Source organism: Lactuca virosa, chromosome 3 (assembly GCF_052849685.1).
Source record: "Lactuca virosa cultivar CGN04683 chromosome 3, Lactuca_virosa_CGN04683_v6, whole genome shotgun sequence".
Classification (NCBI taxonomy): Eukaryota; Viridiplantae; Streptophyta; class Magnoliopsida; order Asterales; family Asteraceae; genus Lactuca; species Lactuca virosa.
Window position 1 is genome coordinate 315,663,701 of NC_136428.1, and position 26,971 is coordinate 315,690,671.

The following is a 26,971-nucleotide window of genomic DNA, read 5'->3' on the forward strand; positions in this document are numbered from 1 at the left end:
TCACTGGACTGCGGTAAAGAACATTCTCAAGTACCTGTGGAGGACTAAGGACTGGGTCCTTACCCTCGGTGGGAGTGATGACTTGAGAGTAGTAGGGTATAGTGATGCTAGCTTTCAGACTGATAAGGATAATTTACGCTCTCAATCAGGCTGGGTCTTTACCTTAAGCGGAGGAGCGGTTACTTGGAAAAGTTCCAAGCAAGATACAGTGGTTGATTCAACTTGCGAATCAGAGTATATAGCGGCAAGCGAGGCAACAATGGAGGCTATATGGCTAAAGAACTTCATTGGAGACCTTGGGGTTGTACCAGCTATAAAGGAGCCTATGGAGATTTTCTGTGACATCAATAGTGCAGTTGCGTTAGCCAAGGAACCGAGAGATCATGGCAGATCCAGACACATTGACAGAAAATATCACTTCATCAAACATCGAATAGAAGAAGGACTCCTCGTGGCAAAGAGGGTATCATCGGATGAGAACCCTGCAGATCCCCTCACGAAGGGACTGGGTAGGGTTAAGCATATCCAGCATGTGAGGCTCATAGGGCTGAAGGATGATATTAGTTTTAGTAATTAGATAGCTTTGAAATTTGTAAAGTGTAATTGACATTTGATGATAAATAAAAGTTGTTGTTTATTTATAAGTAAAGTGTTGCTATCTTCTGTCAATCGTTTACTATCATTTCATTTTGCATGTTTTGACTTCCAGAATAATTATGTTATGGTATATCATATTATTCAAATTCTCCACAGTCGGTCGTATGTTGGAAGTAGATATGAATCAAGACTGTCATGAGTTGGCTTGTAGATGTCTAAGATGTTGGACATAGCAAGAGTTACTACAACACTCATGAGTGCTCATAAGTTCTGAGTATTGGATTCAACCCACGCTCACTTGTATCACTTCATGGAATTTATCTCGAGTGATCGTGAGACGGTAATATCATATGAGTCTTCAAACCTGGAGATATGAGTTGTTGACTATGAGTTGGTTATACATTGATTGTACGAAAACGCATTGGTAACTCGATGTTATAAAACGTGCATTTGTGTATAATTCAACAAGTAGTAGAACAAGCATATGAGTCGAAGTTTATCTGTTCCTTCTTCGATTAGAAGCGATATCTGGGCCCCTCGATGATTTTGTGTTGACCCATGTACCGGGCCCGGTCAGAACTAAATTGATGTGTTCAATTAAGTTCTATGTCAAACAAATCGGAAATCGGGAAACAAATTGCTGGACAATAAGTAAGACATTGTTCCATGTATTTGTCCGGCTGATATCTAGAACAGAGGATTATATGATCACTTATCTAAAATGGCGCTTCATAGTTCAACAGAGTTTTAAGAGCTACGATTGTCGGTCGGTTTTGAAGTCATAATTGCAACTATAGTTATTAGACTTATCCAAGTGGGAGATGTTGGATAAGGTGTCTAAGTCCATAACTATATTTGAGATGTACTTGACCCGACCCGACATGGTCCATTTGGGTTGCACTTCACCCGAACAATTTATATGGATAATCTTTTGAGAATAGTATAAGTTATGATTTATTAATATATTATAAGTTCTAATATATTAATATGAAATCATATTATTAGTATTGATCTAAAATTAATTTAGAATTAATTTGGTGATCAAAAATGTGACTAATTAAATATGGACTCTTGTATTTATATAGTATGGGCTAATGCTTATTTAGAATGGGTTAGGCTTGCATGGTAAGTCCATGGATAGTCCATGGAGCTTTAACCCATGGATCTCATGGAAATGAAAGGTCATGGGTATTAGGGTTTACATGGATGTAACCCTAATCTACCACACTATATAAAGGAGTCCTTGGCACTTGAAATTGCACTAGTTTTTGTGTGAGAACTAAGGGTGGCCGATTTCTAGAAGTGTTCTACTATTCTCTCAAATTTCCAAGGTTTGTGGTGATTTGTGACTTTCATTTGAGGCATCCACATTATTGGTGCTAGGCTCTCAAACTCCAAGCAATCAACCACTACTAAAAGGTATGTAACTCTACTAGCTTATTATGTTTCAAAGTTCCTCATGCCATGCTAGTTAGGTTAAGAACCTTGGAAAAGCAAATTTGCATGTATCTTAGTAAAACATAGATCCAAGGTTTCTAGGGTTGCATGTACACCATAGGAGTGTTAGAATGCTCAAACACTACAAGAAAAACGCGATTTTTCTAGGGAAGGTTACTATGGAATGTATTTTCGTTGTTAATCTGCAATGGATCGTGCTATGGAATGTCATTCCATAGCAAGGTTGCTACCACATTGTCTACGGATTTTATTTTTGGTAGCGAGAGTGGGGGTTTCTAGGGAAAATGCTACCGACTCCATATTCGTTGGTATTATCCTACCGATAGTGCTATGGAACAAAAATTCGTAGCAATTTTCCAACGACATTTGTTACCAAATCACTTTCCGTTGTACTGCTGCTATGGAATTCATCATCATGGTTACTATGCAACGGAGTTTGTGACGGAAACCAATCCCATAGTTGAATTGCTATGGAGGTACCATTCGTAGGTATTTGCTAGGGAATTCTGCTATGGAATATGATTTCGTTTGCTTGTTTTGCTATGGAACAAAACGTGTAGCTAATTTGTGATGGCATTTGTTGGGATGTTGTATGCTTAATTAATCTTCTTATACTATGGATGAATTATTATTATGATCAATGGAATTTGTAAGATATGGTTTGAATGAAATGTTTTTGAATTGGCAATATGTTGCATAAACTAATGGATAAAAAATGTAAAAATGAATTATAAAGTAGATATTGCTGGCAAGCAGACTCGAACTTAAGCTTATGCTAGAAAAGGGCGCGGTTAAGCCAGTTGTGCTAATCAAGTTGTGTATAATTTCTTGAAAACATAGTATATAATGAATAATTAACAACGAGTTCATTACAAAGTTATTTTTAATTACATTAACCGGGCATGTTAAAGTATATATAATCTATGTAGATTAATTTTCCTTAATAACGAATTCATTACAAACTTATTTTTAATTACATTAACTATACTTCATCACAAAAATAACATGGGTTTTACGTATACTTCATCCTACTCAAACAACAAAGCAAGCAAAAATGACTAAAATGCCCTTTTAACAGAACGATGTAAACACAAAACCAAAATAAAATTATAGTAGTACTATACAACTTCATATACAATACAATAAGAACACTAATATTCAATGTCCATTCTATTATCAACCATTAATATTTTTAAGAAATATACAAAACTTACCATACTCTACATACCAACGACAAACCGTGCAATATCTTTGTCGATCCTCATCCTCTTCATGGCCTATTGCCAATGCACCTTTAACAGAATGACGCGGGTCTTCACATTGGAAAGTGATGTTATTCGTTGTAAGTCTATGAACAACATTAATAGCCCGCAACAACTCTTCGGCACTATCAACAACACCTGTGTACTCCCCATCATCTGGAACTGCCCAGCCAAAATAGGCATCAAGTAATTGTAAACCTACACATTAAAATATTCATCAATTAATCCAATGTACCCTTTTCAATAAAACAGTAAATATTATACAACACAACACAACTAAATACTAAACCCAAACTACAAACATGCCTTAATTAACTATATATATAATTTAATTTACATATATACCATATATACATACCTTCATCACATTAATGAGGCCCTCTTGAAATGTGGATTATTCCAAGCAGATAAATTGCCTCAAGATGATCTTCATCTAATGCTTGTCTCAACAAAGTCATTCCTAAATCAAAATTGTCATAATAAAAGCACTCATCCTGTTGACAGAATAATAATATCAATATATAACATCAATGACACTAAATATTAATAAATGGTATAGATTACATATAATTATTGAAACTACACATACAATTCCTTGTTTGAACATGGCTTCAATGTTATTACGCAATGCACATGTGCGTATAAATAAATCAGCTTTCAGATTTCTGGGACCCATTCATTCAAACATGTCAATGCATGTTGTTCTGTACACTTGAGGATCACCCCCTGCTTCATACATCTTCTTTGAACTTCAAAATTTTAAATACACAGTAAATAACAAACAAATAAAGTTTTATTTCATCAAATATACATTCATTAGTTGATGTTTATTGAGAATTACCAAAGTCTTGCAGAGATGATGTCTTTCGCAGATTCTGACCCTAATACAACAAATATCCGACTCAAAAGCTCTAGTGGGAGATCATCTAACGAACGGCGACTTCTAGTATTCGACATTCTACTTACAAAATGTACATTGAAGTAGTTGATTTCAATTTTTTTTTAAATTAAGCGTAACTATGAAAGACAGTGTAACAGGGTATGGAAAAAAACTTACTTTATGCTGATCTGGTCGAGAGGAGTACAGGAGTCTCTATTATCGGAGAAAATCGTTTTTGAGAACGATTATCCTTCGACGATTTGGGGGTTTTAGTGTTTGTATGCAGATTTATCGTCCGGAAAAGTTGAGATGTTCTAAATGGTTGAAGAACTGGAACGTCGGCGTGACGTCATAGGTATGATGGCGCCTTAACAATTTAGAGTGCAAAAAGACCAAATTGCCCCTGAAATCATTCCAAATATTTGAATACTAAGGGTATTTGTGTCAAAACACATATTCAAATATTATAGTCTTTTATAGCTAGGTAACATTGGACTTTTGATTGTTGAAATGAAAAAGACAAAAATAACATATATATCATAATCCATAATGTAATACATTTATATTAACATTTCACCAAATTACTAGTATATATTCATGTAGTAACATACATATTAAAAGTGGAACAAGATTTTAACAGTAAATTTATTTGCTTTAGATTTTAGACACAATAGTTTTCTTTTGTTGCCACTTTTAGTCCCTATGTTTATAGTAACTTTTTTTACTTTGATTTTAGCCACAATACTTTTTCTTTGTTGCCACTTTTAGTCCCTATGTTTATTCCTTTACAATTTTACCCTATGCAAACCATGGGTTCTCCACTAGTTGGTATTAAACCAAATTACCAAGTCCAAAATAAAATACATGTTTGTTTATGCCTTTACAATTGTATTTTATATGTATTTAATACTAGGAAAGAACAAACATTTTCTACATACAACTATAATCACAATACAATATAAACACTAATATTAAAAGTCCAAAATACATTATTCAAACATTATTTAAACATCATTCAAACATCATTCCAAACTTTAACTCTTTTAGTCCTTATTAACAACACAACATATTTACTAATCAAGTAACAACATCAAATAATTACTTATCAAGTAAATTACTATATATTCGTATATTAAACCAAAAGAATCTACAAAGCATTAATTGTCATAATATGAAAATACATATCAACAAACTACTCATAAATTATACCAAACTCCCTAGAAAACCTAACGAAACAAGCATCCCATAAACAAATTTCACACATAAACACCCATTTGTATCCATTCACAAAAGCGTCTGACACACTAACTACAAACTTATGCAATGCACAAGATCTATGGAAGCCATGGAAGTGTACATGTTTCCTCCCCTCCCTATTTAAGTGGAGATGAACCTTAGAACAAGTTGCTCTAAGATTCCACTTACCATTTGCTCTGCGGTAAGCATTGTTCAACATGTCTAAAGCTTCCTGCTTCCTATGTCTCCCTTCATCTATCAGCATCATTCACAGGACAAATGTTGAATCCAAATGTCCCAATGCAGATGCTTCTTCAAGCATCGTTTTCCCTTCATGTTCAACTTCTAAGAAAAATAACTTCATCTGAAAAAAACATTAAACACATAATTTCTAGTTCAAGTTATGCAAAAGAAGTAACATATTAATTACTACTATGCATATATATATAACAACGTACCAATCCATTCCTGAATAGAATATTTGGGTTTCTCATCTCTATGCATTTATTGACAACTGCATGTTTCTGGTCAGAACAAACACGAAATAGCAATCCATCTAACTCCATATGTTTATATACTTCATCCGTTTTTCCTGTCTTGTTGAAGAATCTGCAACTACAAACGAAACACAATATTCGCTCCATAATGTAAAAACAACTCAAATACACTGGTGAAATAGAATGATCAAAGGCAAAACTTACACACTCTTCATCCTGAAAGCCTCGATTGCTGAAATTTTTGCCAAGTCGACTATTATTTTCTCCATCACTTCAAATGGCATGTCTGTTAGCGATTTCGTTTGATTTCTTGATTGATTCTTAGAAGAAGTACTGGCTTCCATAATAATAAACATTCACTAAGATAACGATTCTGCGAAAATGATTTTAGGGTTTTTTGACTGTCGGAATTTTGAAATTGGGGTTGTTTGCAAGTGACTAAAATAAGAATGAAGAACTGAAACAACGTGTTTCTTCGGAAAACATTATGGCGCCTAGAAGATGTTCCATTATAAAATGACCAAATTGTCCAAATACATACAATGACTCGAATTTAATTAGTAAGGGTAGTTTTGTAAAAAGTCATATTTAAAAGAAAAATTAATTTCTATTTTAATCAAGGTTGTAAAAATCGCTCGTCCGTCGCTCGGCGGTCGACTGACGATAAGCGATTAATCAGACTCAGCGGGGATTAATCGGGGACCCTAAATTATTAATAAAATTATTTAAAAAATAAATATTTCCTACAAAATTAAGTATTTGAAAATTTTAAATTTTAATACACAACCGGCACAAATGATATATGTTGACCATTGACCCGTATTTCATCCATGGACACCATAAGCAACTACCATCTTCACCAATGGCCCATATGTCATTCATGGACACAATAAGCAATTACCATGTTGACCAATGACTCGTATTTCATCCATGGACACTATAAGTCATTACCATGTGGACCAATGGCCCATATGTCATCCATATGTCAACCATGGACACCATAAGCCATTACCATGTGGACCAATCAACCATATGTCATCCATGGACACAATAAGCCACTACCATGTCGACCAATGTCCCTTATGTCATCCATATGTCATCCATGGACACCATAAGCAACTACCATGTTGACCAATGACCCGTATTTCATCCATGGACACCATAAGCCATTACCATGTGGACCAATGGCCCATATGTCATCCATATGTCAACCATGGACACCATAAGCCATTACCATGTGGACCAATCAACCATATGGCATCCATGGACACAATAAGCCACTACCATGTCGACCAATGGCCCATATGTCATCCATGGACACCATAAGCAACTACCATGTTGACCAATGACCCGTATTTCATCCGTGGACACCATAAGCAATTACCATATTGACCAATGTCCCATATGTCATCCATATGTCAACCATGGACACCATAAGCCATTACCATGTGGACCAATCAACCATATGTCATCCATAGACACAATAAGCCACTACCATGTCGACCAATGGCCCATATGTCATCCATGGACACCATAAGCAACTACCATGTTAACCAATGACCCGTATTTCATCCATGGACACCATAAGCCATTACCATGTGGACCAATGGCCCATATGTCATCCATATGTCAACCATGGACACCATAAGCCATTACCATATGGTCCAATCAACCATATGTCATACATGGACACCATAAGCCATTACCATGTGGACCAATGGTCCATATGTCATCCATATGTCAACCATGGACACCATAAGCCATTACCATGTGGACCAATCAACCATATGTCATCCATGGACACAATAAGCCACTACCATGTCGACCAATGGCCCATGGACACCATAATCATCCATATGTCATCCATGGACACCATAATCAGCTACCATGTTGACCAATGACCCGTATTTCATCCATGGACACCATAAGCAACTACCATCTTCACCAATGGCCCATATGTCATCCATATGTCATCCATGGACACCATAATCAACTACCATGTTGACCAATGACCCATATTTCATCCATGGACACCATAAGCCATTACCATGTGGGCCAATGGCCCATATGTCATCCATATGTCAACCATGGACACCATAAGCCATTACCATGTGGACCAATCAACCATATGTCATCCATGGACACAATAAGCCACTACCATGTCGACCAATGGCCCATATGTCATTCATATGTCATCCATGGAGACCATAAGCAACTACCATGTTGACCAATGTCCCGTATTTCATCAATGGACACCATAAGCCATTACCATGTGGACCAATGGCCCATATGTCATCCATATGTCAACCATGGACACCATAATCCATTACCATGTGGACCAATCAATCATATGTCATCCATGGACACAATAAGCCATTACCATGTCGACCAATGGCCCTTATGTCATCCATGGACACCATAAGCCACTATCATATATATTGACATGACCCGTACGTCTTTTGTATATAAATTTTGGTTTAAACAGAAAAACATAAAGATGTATAGTTTATTAATGTTTAGTCCTCGTATATACTTTTAAGTTAAAATTATACTATGAACACATCGTTACTCTATGTTCTTTCTTGACGTTATTTATATGTATATACCCTATTTATCAATCTGTAACTACTTTAAATAAATTTGAATTACTAAATATTTAGCGGTAATTAGCACAGTTCGAATTTTTTATTAGCGGAGGTTCAAAGTATTTCACAATTCATTTCCCTCCAACCTACACACGTTTATGTTGCATATTAGGGTAGTTAAGTTTACCAATTAGAAATAGGGTTTACATTTTCTGTAATCATCATCTTCGGCGGCTTATTGATCGAAATCTTTGTTCATTATACGTTTGTGCACTGACTTTGGCGATATAGGTTGTCACTCGTCTAAAATTTATATTTATTTAATTTAATGTTGTCGTGATGATCGATCGTTTTTTGTTCTCTGATCATCTTCATGTAAATTGGTTTTGATTGTATTCAATAGGTTGCATGCAAAGTAATGCCTTCATATATAATTTATTTTTATTGTTTGTGTCAAAAAGATGTTGACGCCGAAACCAAAAGGAGCATCCGGTGTGAAGCCAACTAAATTCATTGCACCACAAGTTATGAAAAACAACAGGATTTCTGCTGCAAAATTCCTAAACAGACAGTTACAAGATGAAGAAATCGACTTGCCAATACCAACAACCACATCCAAAGCACCTATAACATCTACCAACAAAACCCCTAAACCTATATCATTAACATCACCCATGACTACCACTTCATCGGCATCACTTAAAACATCCACACCCTCCTTAGAAAAAACATTTAAAACTTTAAAAACTGGAATAATAAAATCGTCAACACGAACATCAATTACGAAAACTTCAGAACCTACATTATCTAAACCATCCTCAACACCAACACCCACTACCACATCATCAAAACCTATATCTACTACCACAACCTCAAAACCTGCATCTACACTACCATCCTCCACAACTACAATAACTACCACACCCTCCTTAAGTAAAGGAACTACCACATCCTCAACATATACATCTATCCCAACACCTACCCCAGAATATACCCCATCAACAACACCTATCCTAGAATCTACCCCATCACCAACACAACCACCCATGAATGGATCTGTAGTGGAAAGTGTAGAAGGTGAAAACAATTCCTCTGAAGATTGTGGACCAGATGGATGTTTTAATGTTCATGTTTGGAAAAATACGTGAGTTACCAATTCAAATCTTAATTACAACTTTTTTTTATGTATTAAATTTTGGTTTACACCTACATATCAATTCATAAATTAACACATCACATGATTACTTGCAGGCTAATGCCACCAGGCCCTTGTGCACACGTTATTAGTCAGTCCTTTAAACAAAGAGTAGATCCAGAAGGGTACGCTTGGGCACAAGTAAGCAAAGAAATGCGCGAATTATATTGGGAGGAGTTTCAGGTAACTATAAGTCATAAATTATTGTTTGGTAAACATTTACACTTCAGCTTATGTTTATATTGTTAATGTGTAGAAAAAATGTTGTTGGGATGAGACAATAGACTCGCTGGTGAGGCAAGCTTGGGCAAGGAAATCGGCACAAAGTTATGGTCAATATCTCTTCATCATGAGAAGCCCAAAAAGAAACAAACATGGCTTTAAACCAGCTCATATTCCACAGGAAGTCTGGAACGCCTGGCAATTAAAATGGAATACAGAAGAATACAAGCTAAAATCTGAGCAGAACAAGAAAAATAGGCGTAACGGTGTGGCTGATGGAGTAGCAAAACCCATACATAACGCTGGATCCGCATGTCATTTGAAGATAGCTTCTGATTTGGTAATTTTTTAAATGGTACATCGTATCAATGTTTGCATATGTTTATCTATATATTTAACTTTTTATATGGTATTTATGCAGAAGAGGAAATTAGGACATGAGCCACCCCATAGTGAATTGTTCCTGTATACACACACTAAGAATCATGATGGAGTCACTTTCACAAATGAAAAAGATAGACAAATTCATGTAATATTCATTTCAGTTTAAATTAACTTTTATATTGTAGCTACTCCATAATATCATTCCTAAATTTGATATCTTTAACTTATAATATTTTTATTTTGTAGGCGGCCTATACAGAAAAACGGGAATAGTTGGAAGCTGAAGGTGTTGAATTTGAGGAGGACATGCTATTTTATGCTGTTGTAGGTGGTCATGATAAAAAAAGAAGAATTTGTGGATTAGGCTCTTTTGCAAAGGCGGTTCCCAATAGAAATGGTAAAACGGATGTAACTTACATTCCGGAAAAAAATGATGAAATAGAAGAAATGAGGGAGCTTAATGCTAAACAACAACAGCAAAACGAAGAGCTTAAAGAAATGATGAACGCCCAACAAGAGGAAAACAAAGCAAGGGTCGGACATCTTGAAAAACAACTTCAAACGGCATTGGATCTTATTAATGGCTTTACAAAACAACAAGAGTAGTGGGTTGATATATGTTTATTGAAGATTTTGTATTTTAGAGTAGCAACTTTCTTTTTTCAATGTAATAAATAATTATTTTGTTATTTTATAATATGATGGTTATGATTTTTTTGTTTTTCATATATTACTACAAAATTATTTGGATATAATTTATAAATCAATTATCCATTGGTCCATATTGAATCTGATATATAATATATACACCACTAAAATTGCTAGGGATTAATGACCACGAAATTTGCTAGGAAGTGATCAAACGGAATTTGCTAGGGATTCATGACCATGGAATTTTCTAGGGATTCATCACCACGGATTTAGCTAGGGATTCATCACCACGGATTTAGCTAGGGATTCATCACCACGGATTTTTCTAGGGATTCATCACCACAGATTTTGCTAAGGATTAACTACAACGGAATTTGTGACTGAAGAACTACCACAGAATTTGTGATGGAAACCTACTACGGCATACACGACGGAATACCATCTACCATGGATTTCATTCCGTTGTCACAATTGCGACGGAATTATCGTTTCCGTTGCAAACTCCTCGCTACGACGTTTTTAGGGACGGAAATAGGTCGTTGCAAATTTTGTCGCTATTCGTCTTTTGCAACGGAATTTCAGCTTTTCGCAATGGATTCCTTCCGTAGCAAAATCACGTTTTTCTTGTAGTGAAAACCCTTCAGGACTATCATCTCTTCCACCATACGACGCTCATCTTTAGTCAGCTTTTTGCAAATGCATGACCCTCCATATACATTGCAGGGCCATGATTATGTTCACCATTTATAACCTTCAAGCTCAAAAAATCATAAGTCTTATAATAATTTCCGACAAATTCAAAGGGACAATTTATTTTTTTGTCCCCGTATGTATTTGTACCTCTATAGACATCACTCTGATCACAAACTAAAATGATTTTGAGACATAGCCACTTGTTTTCGTTTTTGATCTTTTTGTAATGATCACATATCCTAGAGTTCATGTCACATTGTCAACCCATTCCTTCATATTTTTATAAGTGTTAAACACCTGACAAATAAAATACATACCTGATCAGTTTGAAAATTGTCTCAGCCTATTAATATACTAAATCTATCAAAAAAAAAACAAACCTAATCAGTTTGAAAATTCGCTATATGATTCAATCGTTGTAGATATATGGATTTAGACAAAGATATAAGATATAAAATTTAAGAATGAATTCAATCGATCGATCATATTATATATATGTAATAATATAAGAAAAAAATCAAATCAATTTCATTATTATTAAAGCTAAAGTTAAATTAAAGTTAAAGAGACATCAAATCAAATTAATAATAATAATAATAATAATAATAATAATAATAATAATAATTCATAAAAGACAAAAAAAAAAAAACAAAGACAAATAAAAAAAATCACAAAATAGGGCTATAGGGAGAAATTTCATAGATTAAGGGGTAAACACAAAATCCAAATAAATAAATAAACAAGTATATATATATATATATATATATATATATATATATATATATATATATATATATATATATATATATATATATATATATATATATAATCAGTAATATAAAAAACATGAACCAAACTAAAAAACAAACTACTTAAACGAATCGAATTCAAAGTTTTACACAAAAAATAAAAAACGCAGGTTAAATAAATTGAAGAACAAAAAACTGCAAAACACACAAACAAAATAAAAAAAAATCCTTCTGCAAACCTTTGTAAGAAAAAAAAGATTGAATCCCCTTCGAAACCCTCTATATTATTCACTTGTACCATCATTCATCTCGAGTTTTAAAAACAATAAAAGAAAAAATGAGCAACTTGACCTGAAAAAAAAAACAACAAAGTACCTCCACCATCATCCACAAACGAAGAAAAAAATTAAATCTCTTTCAAAACCTCTTTCTTGACTTACAACCTGATCATCAAAAAAAAATACCACCACCACCATCTACTTTGATTTTTGAAGAAGAACACATCTAATTTTCATTCAATAGGTTTGATTCTGAAGTGGTTCAATTTTAAAATCTCCTTGGTTAAATCTTCACCACCAGGTTCGATTTTCATTCATTTGACAAACGTACAAACATTTCATTGTATTTATCCAACCAAGTTTGATCAAGATCATTGAAATCAACTGAAAAATAAACAAATAATCGATAACATATACAAAAAAGACATATTTAACTTTCGCAAAAAATGATTATATTCATAAAGTAATATTCCTTTGGCCATGTCATGTGGTTGAATCAATGAGGAAAAAATATTTATATTCATAATGTAATATTTCTTTTACTGTATAATGAACTTTTCTTTGTCTTTACAAAATTATTTAAACTTATTTTTAGTAAAACTAGTGGATTAAACTATAAGTATAACATCTAACCTTCTAACTAACTCATAAATATACCTAAACTATAACGATTTAAACATATATATATATATATATATATATATATATATATATATATGAAAATTAATAAATTCTTGACAGTCTTCCAATAATGGTTGAAGTTGAGTATAATTTTTTAAATATGATCTCCTTGTTGATGACTCAATTAGATTCGTCCATACTTTCTTATACGATCCCTAAATACATTTAGACGTTAAACATGATTTGTAGTGTTTCTTTATACATTCAGATATGTGACATCAACATTAGATATGTGACATCAACAGAGTAACCACTTGGATGCAGGGAATATATTTGCACATGAATTCTTTAAGGCTAACTCTCTGTTAATGAGGATCACATATGGCCCATCATATTCACCCAATGTGGTCCTTGTCCAACTTAATGCCCAAGTATAATTTGCCTCTTTCTCTTCGTCCAAAAGCAGAAAAGCTATGGAGAATGTGTTGTTTGTTAAAGTGACACCGCAATTTCAAAAAGATGCATGTTATAGTTGTTTGTCTTATATGTGGCATCTATCATTAACACTTGTAAAAATGTACGCCATATATTCAGTGTTGTTTAGTGATGTCTGATGAACAAAAAACAAGTCGTCCAACTCTTTAGTCATATCATCTCCTTGTATTTATCCAACCAAGTTTTATTGAGATAATTGAAAGCAACTGAAAAATAAACAAATAATCGATAACGTATACAAAAAAGACATAATTAACATTTGGAAAAAATGATTATATTCATAAAGTAATATACCTTTGGCCATGTCGTGTGGTTGAATCGACGAGGAAAAAATGTTTATATTCATAAAGTAATATTTCTTTCACTGTATAACGAACTTTTCTTTTTCGTTACAAAATTATTTAGACTTAGTTTTAGTAAAACTAGTGGATTAAACTATAACTATAACTATAACCTCCAACTTTCTAAATAACTCATAAATATAGATAAACTATAATTATTTAAAAACACACACACACACATATATATATATATATATATATATATATATATATATATATATATATATATATATATACACGGGGATTGAGAATATACATTACAGTCTCACCTAAGCTTAGGTACTAAACCTCAAAAATGTGTCGTTTTAACTTAATAAATATACCCCGTTTGGTTTTCACTTAGTAAATATATCATCCCCTATAATATTTTTTTTTCCTACATTATCGTTTTATCATCCCCGTTTTCTTACTTTCATTATCATTTATTACTTCACCCCAGTGAACAATACTATTTTCCACCGTCATTAAGGTCAACGATAATCAATATTCTTGCTTCCCTACCACAATTATTGTGTCAATCTTGAATCTGCACCTTCAAGTGTTAATTGTGAATCCACTAATCATAATCTTTAGATAATAAAACGATATATTTTCATGAGGTTTAGTACATAAGTTTAGGTGGGGCTGTCATGTATATTCACTTTTCCCTATACTTATATATATATATATATATATATATATATATATATATGTGTGTGTGTGTGTGAAAATTGATAATTTCTTAACAAACTTCCAATCATGATTGAAGTTGAGCATAATTTTCTAAATATTGATTCCTTGTTGATGACACAATTAGATTCTCCCATACTTTCTTATATGATGCCTAAATACCTTTAAACTTTAAACCTCATTTGTAGTGTTTCTTAATACATTCAGATATGTGCCATCTACATAGTAACCGCTTGGATGCTGGGAATACATTTGCACATGCCTTCATTAAGGCTAACTCTCTATCCATGACGACCACATATGGCCCATCATATCCCCCCCAAGTACTCGGACAATTTAATGCCAAGTATAATTTGCCTCTTTCTCTTCGTCCATGAGAACGAAAGATATATATAATGTGTTGTTTGCTAAAATGACACCAACAATTTCAAGTAGATGCATGCTATACTTTTTTGTCTTATTTGCGACATCCATCATTAACACTTGTGGAAATGCACACCATATATTCAATGATGTCTGATGAATAGAAAACAAGTCTTCCATCTCATTAGTCATATCATTTGATTGAAAGTCATATATATATATATATATATATATATATATATATATATATATATAATCTTGATTGCAAAATTTCAAATACAACTTGCATTTCGCTTCGACCTGCATGTATTTGTGATCAATATTTTTCTCATGCATTATAAATGGTGTCTATTGTACTTACATTATGTTCATTTTGATTCTTCAAGGTCGAAATAATATTAAGTGGAGGGACATTATAGTCTGTCTTGTCTTCCACCATACAACGCACATCTTTAGTCATCCGTTTTGCAAATATTTGACCCTCCATATACATTGCAGGGTCATTTTATGTTCACCATTTATAATCTTCAAGCACCAAAAATCATTGTCTTATAATAATTTCCGAACAATTCAAAGGGATAATTTATTTTTTTTGTCCCCGTATTTTTGCCAGATGTATTTGTACATTTGTACCTCTATAGACACCACTCATATCGCAAACTAAAATGATTTTGAAACATTTCCACTTGTTTTCATTTTTCTTTGTAATGACCACACTTTCGAGAGTTCATACCACATTGTCAACCCACTCCATCATATTTTCACGAGTGCAAAACACCAGACAAATAAAATACATACCTGGTCAGTTTGAAAGTTGTCACAGCCTTTTAATATACTAAAACCATCCAGAAAAAAACAAACTTGATCAGTTTGAAAATTCTCTATATGATTCAATCATTTTAGATATATTTGTTTAGACAAAGATATTAGATCTTAAATTTTAAAATGAATTTAATCGATCGATTAATCGTATTAATAAAACGTCAAATTAATTTATTTATTATTAAAGATAAAGTTCAAGTTAAAGTTAACGAGACATCAAATAAAATCAATTATTTTAATAATAATAATGATAATCTATAAAAGAAAACAAAAAAAAAACAAAACAAATAAAATGACAAAAAAACAAAATATATGAAATCAAAATGTCTTTAAAGACAACGAAATGAAAAAAAGGAGTATATAGAGAAATTTCATGGATTAAGGGTACATAAAACAACATTTATATATATATATATATATATATATATATATATATATATATATATATATATATATATATATATATATAATCAGCAATATAATAAACATAAATAAAAAAAAAATACACAAATTAAAGAACTTAAATTCAAAGTTTTACACAAAAAAATAAAAGCATAGGTTCAATAAATTGAAGAACAAAAAAAACGAAAAGCACACAAACAAAAAAAATCCTTCTTCAAACTTTTGTGAGAAAAAAATCGAAGCCCCTTCGAAACACCATTAATTATTCGCTTGTACCATCATTCATCTAGAGTTTTAAACACAATATTACAAAAAAAACTACTCGATATGAAACACCCCCCCCCCCCCCCCACAAAGTACCTCCACCATTATCATCAAACGAAGAAAAATAATTAAATCCCTTTTTGAACCCGTTTATTGACTTGCAACCTGATCTGCGAAAAAAATACCACCACCACCATCTAGTTTGATTTTGAATAAGAACAAATCCAATTTTCAGTCATTAGGTTTGATTCTGAAGTGGTTCAATTTTGAAGATCTCCTAGGTTCGATCTTCACCACCAGTTTCGATTTTTATTCATCTGACAAACATACAAACATTTCCTTGTATTATCCTACCAATTTTGATTGAGGTAATTAAAAGCAAATGAAAAAAAAAATCGATAACACATACTAAAAAGTCATATTTAACATTTGGAAAAAATGATTATATTCATAAAGTAATATTCCTTTGGCCATGTCGTGTGGTTGAATCGAAGAAGGAAAAATGTTTATGTACATAAAGTAATACTCCTTTCACCGTATAACAAACTTTTCTTGTTCTTTACAAGATTATTAAAACTTATTTTTAGTAAAACTAGTGGATTAAACTATAACTATAACCTCCAACCTTCTAAATAACTCATAAATATACATAAACTATAATTATTTAAACATATATATATATATATATATATATATATATATATATATATATATATATAAATTAATAATATATTAACAATCTTCCAATAATGATTGAAGTTGAGCATAATTTTCTAAATATGATCTCCTTGTTGATGATGCAATTAGATTCCCCATACTTTCTTATATGATCCTTAAATAACTTTAGACTTTAAACTTGATTTGCAGTGTTTTTTTACACATTTAGATATGTTCCCTTTACAGAGTAACTGCTTGGATGGGGGGAATACATTTGCACATACATTCATTAAGTCTATCTCTCTGTTTGTGACGATCTCATATGGCCCATCATATCCACCCACTGTGGTCCTCAGACAATTTAATGTCCAGGTATAATTTGCCTCTGTCTCTTCGTCCAAAAGCATGAAAGTTATAGAAAATGTGTTGTTTGTTGAAGTGACGCCAATAATTTCAAGAAGATGCATGTTAAACTTGTTTGTCTTATATGTGGCATCCATCATTAACACTTATGGAAATGCACCTCATATATTCAATGATGTCTGATGAACTAAAAACAAGTCATCCAACTCGTTACTCATATCATCTGTTTGAAACTCATATATATATATATATATATATATATATATATATATATATATATATATATATATATCCTTTTGATTGCGAAATTTCGAATACAACTTGCAATTCGCATCGAAATGCACACATATTTGATCAACATTTTTCTCGTGCATTATAAATGGTGTCTATTCTACTTACATTATGTTAATTTTGACTCTTCAAGGTTGAAAGAATATTACGTGGAGGGATATTATAACTTGTAACATTCCGTTTAAAGATAAAATAAATAGAATAAAATAAATAAATAAATAAATAAGGATAATAATAATAATAATAATAAGTGAATAAAAATAAATAAATAAATAATAAGCCCTAAAATCCCGAGATGTATTTTATATTTTATTTTATTTTAGCCCTAAATCCTTAGGAATTTATCAATGTTGGCGATAAGCAGTTAAATGATATAAATTCCAGATTTGGGGTTTATATTGTAACTTTAGGACCTGAAATGTAAAGAATTTTGGGAAGCAGGCGTTGCATGGTAAATTATGGACTTAATTCGAAAAAAAAAAGGATGGAGGGAATGAAAGTGTTAAAAATGCATTAAATTTGTTATGTAGAGGCGGGACTAAGACCCGTCACCTCCAACCCTTGTCCCTTGTTTAAAAGGTTAGCATCCAATACCCTCTAAGACCCTAACTGTAATATTACTATTCAGCCGCCACCCTCATCTCCACCCTCCCAACCGCTACCTCCTTGTCACCACCGAAGAGTCACCGGAGCAGCCATCGACATTGTTCCGTTGTCGGCGAAGACGAACTGTCACAAACTCGACATTGAGTCACTCGAAGAGATCAGGAAATCTCGGTTCGTGGATGCTGTTGTTGTTCGCGTTTGGGTTGCACACACTCTCTTCATGCTTCTTCTGTTGCTGCCTCAACCCACGTCCGCCGCCGTCACGTTGTTGTTGCTTCCGACCATTGCTTGTCGCCGAGAAGGTGGTTGCGATTGCATTTCTCTATTTAGTGTGTACTGTTGTTTCGTATTTGTTCATGGCGGTGTTGTGTGGGTCATTTCTTGAATGGATATGTGTTTCAGATTATGTCAGCGCGTGTGTGTGTGCATTTGTTGGCCGGAGATCGCAAGGGCCACCATGGCAGCCAACCATGGTGGTTGTTGCTGTTTATGTCCTTCTGCCGCCACCAGCCACCGTGAGAGGTGGTTGTGTGTGTGTGTGCTTTGTGTGAATATGTGTGTTTTATTGTTGTGAGAGTGAATGAGCAAACCCTTGGCCGGAAATTGAAAAAAACCACCACCACCACCGTGAGGTGGTGGCTGCCGCCTCTTACTATCGTTCTACCACCACCAAGCCGCCACCTTGGGTGTTTTGTGTGTACCAGATTTGCTTTGATCATGTTTTGGGTTAAAAGTTATACGCATTAACCACTAAAATGGGGGTTGCAGCCTCCTGCCGCCATGGACCGCCGCCGACCACCACTGCCCGAGGTGGCAGTGGGTGGTGCCCGATTTATAAACACATATATATTTATTTAATTAACTAATTAACTAACTTATGAGTTGTAAACCCTAATTGGGGTTTAGAAAACCCTAATGTCATGAAACCCTAATTTGGAAGTTAACGGGACCCGCATTAAAACTATTTAGTAGACTTAAAATATTAATTAATAATCCTATGAAATTAACTTAACGCAATATTGGAATTAATGTATTAAGACCTTAATGGGTTAAGTGTTCTTACTTAACCCTGATCATCATTTTATGTGAAAACCCTAATTTCGTTTGGGCTTTGAGTTGGGCCTTCCATTTGTGGGTTTTGTTGGGCCATCTGAGAGCAGGTGTATGGATAGGATATATGGATGGGCTTTAGGGTAAGGCCCATGTAAGGGGTTTGGGCCCAATTTGGAAAATTGGGCCATATATTGGGCCTTGAGTGATTATTTGGCTTTTGAGCCTCCAGAGTTTGAGTTTGGGCCTTGGTTTTTGGCCAAGTTAGGTTAGAGGTAAAATAGTCTCTTTACCCTAAGTATGGAGTTATGGTTATGCATTGGAACTCAATTATTAATTGGGTCTTGTTTTGATGATTGACAGTTTAGGGATCTGTCAGCCAACACCCACATCTTTATCCGCGGGACTTCAGCAGTGTGAGGTGAGTCTCATCACTGTTTGTATGGGTCGAAGGCACCAATGCCAGCCCATTTGGTTTGTGTACTGTAGGAAGACCCGGGGGTTAGCCCTAGGCATTATGTATGAAAGACCAGGAGGCGGCTCCTGGCACACTGTATGCTATTATGTATGGTAGGAAGACCCGGGGGTTAGCCCTAGGCATTATGTATGAAAGACCAAGAGGTGGCTCCTGGCACACTGTATGTTAATTGGCTAAGTAGATTAATAGGTATGCTAGTTGTCTTTGTGATGCTTGCATGGAAGACCAGGAGGTGGCTCTTCGCACTTGTCTGTAAGACCGAGGGGGTGGCCCCTAGCTTGGCAATAAAGACCACATGGTGTCCCGTGGCATAATGGAAATACTATGTTTTGGCACATAGCATTTTATTTGATTAGGTATATGAATGATATGTATGGCTCACGGTTATATATGGTAGTATCTGGTTGAAAGAGACCGAAGGGGTAGACCAGCACCCAGATATGCTAGGCAGTATGTTGTTGTGTATGGTATGTGGTATTTGGGGAACTCACTAAGCTTCGTGCTTACAGTTTTCATTTTTGGTTTCAGGTACCTCCAGTTTTCAATTAAAGGAGCTCGGGACGATCGCAACGCATACACCCGTGTTTTTCTGCAATGTGTGATTATTGGGAATGAACTCTGATAAATGTTTTATTTGAAATGTTTTTCTATGTGTGAACAAAGTTACAATAGTGTTTTAGTTATATTAAAAATGAAATTTTTGGTCCTGAAATTTGGGATGTTACAAGTTGGTATCAGAGCCTTGGTTTGAGGGATTCGGACACACCTTCGGGAGTGTCTGGACTCAAATCGAGGGTTTGAAATATTTTTACAAGAAAAATATTTTTTCTAAAATTTAAAACTAAGGGTTTTAATAAAGAACAATGTGTGTGATGTGTCTAATCAGCCGAGCTCAAGTAAGTGGTTCCCAAAATACCAATACATATTTGTTATGTGATATGATATGATTATGTGATTTGTATGCTAGATTAGAGCTAAGGATCTAGGAGAGATGCATGTGTATGCTTATATGAGCTTGTAGATCTAAATGCTAGAATTGATCAGCTAGTGGTAGGATGGCATGTTTAGGTTATGCCTGATTCTATGAGCCTTTGAATTGCATGCTAGCACAGATTCCTGATTAGAGGATAGAATGGTTTGATTGGAGTATGTGGTTAGATTTTCCATTGTCTGAATGTTGCTTGCTTTGTGATTTGTGGGATTCTTAGCAATGTGAGTTACCTACTAAGTGAATATGCCAAGTCACATGTGGCATAGGATGGATAATCTCAGAGTGATGGATTTGACCCTATTCCGCAACTCTTGTTTGAGTCCAACTGTTCTAGGGTCGAGTCTTTTACTCGAAGGATTATCTAATCTTTGTTGCATGTGTCTATATTCATAAGGTAGCTAGTTGACATTAATGGGAATCCTTCGGCAGTTGAGGACTGTGTGGGTTCGGGAACCTAAGAAAGCCTAGGATATGTTGTAGTGGGTTAGTAGTATGGTTCAGTTGATACTGGCATAATGATTTGAAGAAGTGACTTAGAGGATTCGGGAGGATTGTTGAGGAAAGTATGGATAAGTGTGGAAGGTAGTATTGGGTCCGTACTACTAAAAGCACAGGATCCATACTCGACTTGGTGAGAGTTTTGGAGAATCTAAGAAGCTTAGGGGAGGAGGATCCTTGAGTATGTTTTGATCATTGGTTGTGGTTTCTTTTCAGTTTGGAGATGAGCACTCAAGGAGGTGGTTCAGGTTTGGGTTATGGCTCAGGTGCAGGTACCGAGTCGATTAGCGAGCAGTTGTGGGAGTTCATTTCATCATAGATCTCTTGTTGTGTTTCGGAGATAGTGGATGAGCGCTTGGGCACATTCCGTGCGGAGGTTATGGCTATCATCGGAGCTCGCACACTGACTTTCCGGGAGTTTCATGCTTGTGGAGCTCCTACGTTCCATGGGGAGAGGGACCCCATCGTCAGTAGGAGGTGGTTAGCAGATATGGCTAACGCGTTCATGACAAGTTTCTGCCCCGAGGAGGCGAAGGTCAGATATGCTTACTGCCTGTTGAAGGATCGGGCACGTGATTGGTGGGAGGAGATCGGTTGTGAGTTGGGTGATGATGTGGTCGATGCTATGTCATGGGATGACTTTTCTACCAGGTTTCGAGCTGAGTTTGCACCAGCGATTGAGGTGCAGCAGTTGGCGCAAGAGTTTCTAGATCTCCACCAGACTACTGAGACGGTGGTAGAGATCGCAGCCAAGTTCCGAGAGAGGGATTTATTGGTACCACAGTATGTAGCAGACGAGGAGATGAAGAAAGTGAGGTATCATGATATGCTGCGGGATGACATCAGGAAATTCGTGAGTATTTCAGGGTGCGAGACCCTAAATGATATGATCTCTAGAGCCCAAGAGCGGGAGATTGATTTGGAGCACATTGAGAAGAGAAGGTCAGATCAGGTGCAAACTTTGGAGGGTCCCGAGAAGAGATCCAAGACATTCGATCAGCTTTTGAGAGGCCTCAGGGGGCAAGCGCATTATGTTGGTCACGTCGGGAAACTGTACGATGGAGTTTGTCGCTCTAGGGTTTGGGTTGCTACAAGTGTGGCAGGGTTGGTCACGTCAGCATGGATTTCCCTCAGGGGGCAAGCCCATTATGTTTTCACTGTGATCAGGTGGGCCACAAGAAGGCCGACTGTCCGACGTTGAGGGGAGGAGTAGTGAGCGCACCTGCTCCGGCTTCTTTGAGGATCACCGATGGATTAGAGGTAGGACAGGAGCCCCAGCAGAGAGGAGTTAAGTTCTGCAGGTATGTATATTTTGCCTACTTTCAGGTTATTTATATTTGTATTTATGGTTGTGGGAATCTTGCATCAATTTGGATAAGCATGCACCCGGTTCATTTCTTTACCCATGTATGAGTTATATCTTCAAATATTGTTGTATGCCATTTGCATACTGTGAATTATTAGTGGTTAGTGTAAGGTCGTTTCAATCTTGCTGGTTCGAGGTGTTCAACGTTATCTCGGCTCGTAATCGAGATCGGTTCAGGGACATTATGTGGAAGGTCTGCGGTTAGAGTTCATCAGGGTGGTTATCCACCCACGTCAGGTTTCGGATGGTTCAGTCATTGTGCTCAGATTGACTTATGGGGTCGCCAAGGGAATTGATCTATTGCCGAGGTTTTGGTCGGAGCATCGGTTATTTGGAGCTCAAGACCTAAGTACGGTATCCTTTCAAGGCATCTGGAGTTATCATTATTGTTGGAGTTCAGAAAGTGTTCATCTAGTCTGCAGGGGTTGTATGGTCTTTTAAGTTAGCCTGGTAATGGGTCGCTAGCTTTGGTAAGCACCGGTTGTCAGCAGATCAATCATTGGAAGGTAGGAAGGATCGGGAATCCTTCCATTTCTTGTATTCCATGGAGACTTAGTCGGATCGAAGTGGGGGGAAACTGTTCAGGTACCTAGGACAGAAGCAAGTATGAAATTGGGATGAGCTCGTATCCCCATCAAGAAAGCAAAGGTGGCCCAAGTGGCTGCGTGAATGGAGGATAGTGTGAATTGGAAGTTCAGGAAACTTCCCGAATTTGGGACCACATCTAATTGATGTGTAGCAGACCATGGGGAACCAGATCCAGAATCCCAGTCAGGACATGAGTTCAGTGTGGGATGTTAGACTGTGTGAGTGCTCGACTTTGGATGTGTTCGGATTAGTAATCAGCGGTAAGACCATGGTCAACAAATGAGACTGTGTGGAAAGTGTTGTAAGACTACGGGATAGTCGTAGCATTCACCAACGGCCAGATAGCATGGGGAATGTGGTAAGACTGCGGTGTGCCCGTAGCAGTAGTCAGCAGATATTGTAGACGTGTTGTAAGACTGTGGGGTGTCACGTAGCATTCACTAGTTAGCAGGTAGTGTGGAAGTGTTGTAAGACTGCGGTGTGGCCCGTAGCATTCACTAGTTGGACGATAAAGTAGAGTTGTTGTAAAACTGCGGGGTGGCCCGTAGCGTTTACTAGTTGGCAGATAGAGTAGAAACGTTGTGAGACTGCGGGGGTGGCCAGTAGCATTAGTTAGTTAGTCGTATATGGGTATAGTAAGACTGCGAGGGTGGCCCGTAGCATTCACTAGTGGTCCGTTAGTATGGGAGTGCTGAAGACTGCGGGGTGGCCAGTAGCATTCACCGGTCCCTACTCGACAGTGAGAATGTGACAGATTTGTGATTCATTCACGGATACCTTCAGACGATTTAGGCCACAGTAAATCGGAAAAAGGTATGTCGTTAGAGACCATGAGTGATGTAAGACTACAGTGGATCTGGTAGCATTCATTTTTCATATTAGATTCGATGGCGACAGGTAGTCGGACTGTCATGATTGGGAAGATAAGAAGGAATAATGGAGCCATGAGTGGCAATATGGTTAGGGCGGAATTCGATAGCCGAAGTTCTCTTTCGGAAGTCCCATGGGGCGGTTGTGAGGTTGTTCTTTGGCTCAGCAACCGAGCAGGAAATCCGGTATTCCAGATAGTTGGTAGGTAAGTTGGGACCAGGGAGGTCTCTGTTACCTTTGAAAAGCAAATTGGAGGCAGCGTGATGTTTCACGTAGTAGTAGCGATCTGGGGATTCATATATGTGGAGTAGTTTGTGGGTCGAAAGTGCTAAGTCACTTGCAGCTTGGATTAAATAATCTCAGAGTAATTGATTTGACCATGTTGCACAGCTCTTGTTTGAGTCTAACCGTTGCAGGGATGGATCTTCTATTCGAAGGATTATCTGAGCCTTCTGTCAAGTATAAGTCTCTACAGTCGTTATGGTCAATGATTTTGTTTCTAATAGTAGCATCGAGATAATCAAGGTTGGAAGTGTGCATTTGGGCGGTCATTCGAAGAGGATTAAGCATGGTAAAGCTTAGTGTGCGTGGTATGTCGGGAAGTCAGACCAATGCGGATTTTCGGTTTTAGAGAGGTAAAAGTGGCTTCTTTCGGAGGCTTAGGGTTGGTTTCTTCGGGATGGAAGTTCGGTTTGGGTTTCGGTTGTCATGAGAATGTTGTTTTACGCGTAGAATCACCGGTTGTGTTCCTCGGATCAGTTGTTTGGATATGGGTGTTAGTAAGGAGCGATTTCGAGGACGAAATCTAATTTAAGTGGGGGAAAATTGTAACATTCCGTTTAAAGATAAAATAAATAGAATAAAATAAATAAATAAATAAATAAATAAGGCTAATAATAATAATAAGTGAATAAAAATAAATAAATAAATAATAAGCCCTAAAATCCCGAGATGTATTTTATATTTTATTTTATTTTAGCCCTAAATCCTTAGTAATTTATCAGTGTTGGCGATAAGGAGTTAAATGATATAAATTCCAGAATTTGGGGTTTATATTGTAATTTAGGACCTGAAATGTAAAGGATTTTGGGAAGCAGGGGTTGCATGGTAAAGTACGGACTTAATTCGATAAAAAAGGGGATGGAGGGACTGAAAGTGTTAAAAATGCATTAAGTTTGCTATGTGGAGGCAGAACTAAGACCCGTCACCTCCCACCCTTGTCCCTCGTTTAAAATATTAGCATCCAATACCCTCTAAAACCCTAACCCAAATATTACTATTCAACCGCCACCCTCATCTCCACCCTCCCAGCCGCCACCTCCTTGTCACCACCGAAGAGTCACCGGAGTAGCCATCGACATTGTTCCGTTGTCGGCAAAGACGAAGAGTCACGAACCCGGCATTGAGTCACTCGAAGAGATAGGGAAATCTCGATTCCTGGATGCTATTGCTGTTCGCGTTTGGGTCACACACTCTCTCTTCCTGTTTCTTCTGTTGTTGCCTCAACCCACGTCTGCCGCTGTCACGTTGTTGTTGCCTCCGACCATTGCTTGTCGCCGAGAAGGTGGCTACGGTTGCATTTCTTTATTTTGTGTGAACTGTTGTTTCGCATTTGTTCATGGCGGTGTTGTGTGGGTCATTTCGTGTATGGATGTGTATTTCAGATTATGTCAGTGTGTGTGTGTGTGTGTGCATTTGTTGGCCGGAGATCGCAAGGGCCACCATGACAGCCAACCATGGTGGCTGCCGCCGTTTATGTCCTTATGTCGTCACCAGCCACCGTGAGAGGTGGTTGTGTGTGTGTGTGTGCTTTATGTGAATATGTATGTTTTATTATTGTGAGGGTGAAAGAGCAAACCCTTGGCCGGAAATTGAAGAAAACCACAACCACCATCGTGAGGTGGTGGCTACCGCCTCCTACTGCTGTTCTACCACCACCAAGCTACCGCCTTGGGTGTTTTATGTGTACCAGATTCACTTTGATCATGTTTTGGGTTAAAAGTTATAAGCATTCACCACTAAAATGGGGGCTGCCGCCGCCGACCACCACTGCCCGAGGTGGCAGTGGGTGGTGCTCAATTTATAAACACATATATATTTATTTAATTAACTAATTAACTAACTTATGAGTTGTAAACCCTAATTAGGGTTTAAAAAAACCCTAATTAGGGTTTAGAAAACCCTAATGTCATGAAACCCTAATTTGGAAGTTAACGGGACCTGCATTGAAACTATTTATTAGACTTAAAATATTAATTAAAAATCCTTTGAAATTAACTTAACGCAATATTGGAATTAATAGATTATGTCCTTAATGGGTTAAGTGTTCTTACTTAACCCTGATCATCATTTTATGTGAAAACCCTAATTTCGTTTGGGCTTTGAGTTGGGCCTTCCTTTTGGGCCTAGGTGTTTGGGTTTTGTTGGGCCATCTGAGAGCAGGTGTATGGATAGGATATATGTATGGGCTTTAGGGTAAGGCCCATTTAAGGGGTTTGGGCCCAATTTGGAAAAATGAGCTATATATTGGGCCTTGATTGATTATTTGG

At 36.2% G+C, this 26,971-nt stretch overlaps 1 protein-coding gene across 1 annotated transcript; it reads right to left on the reverse strand.

The window, feature by feature from the left end:
* Window positions 1-5,701: 5,701 nt before the first annotated feature.
* Window positions 5,702-6,274, reverse strand: LOC145164717 (uncharacterized). Its single transcript, XM_079083416.1, has 3 exons — window positions 6,135-6,274; window positions 5,892-6,048; window positions 5,702-5,797 (listed from the first exon to the last, which is right to left on the reverse strand). The coding sequence occupies exons 1-3, from the start codon at window positions 6,272-6,274 to the stop codon at window positions 5,702-5,704; spliced, it is 393 nt and encodes a 130-aa protein (XP_078939542.1).
* Between the last annotated feature and the right edge of the window lie 20,697 nt (window positions 6,275-26,971).

What these genes read in the sequence shown, in the direction of transcription:
- LOC145164717 (XM_079083416.1), bottom strand. Translation starts at nt 6,274, where the DNA reads ATGGAAGCCAGTACTTCTTCTAAGAATCAATCAAGAAATCAAACGAAA. An exon ending in GCTTTCAGGATGAAGAGTGT is followed by an intron (nt 6,049 to 6,134) that starts GTAAGTTTTGCC and finishes TTTCGTTTGTAG; the next exon opens with TTGCAGATTCTTCAACAAGA. An exon ending in TTCTATTCAGGAATGGATTG is followed by an intron (nt 5,798 to 5,891) that starts GTACGTTGTTAT and finishes TGTTTTTTTCAG; the next exon opens with ATGAAGTTATTTTTCTTAGA.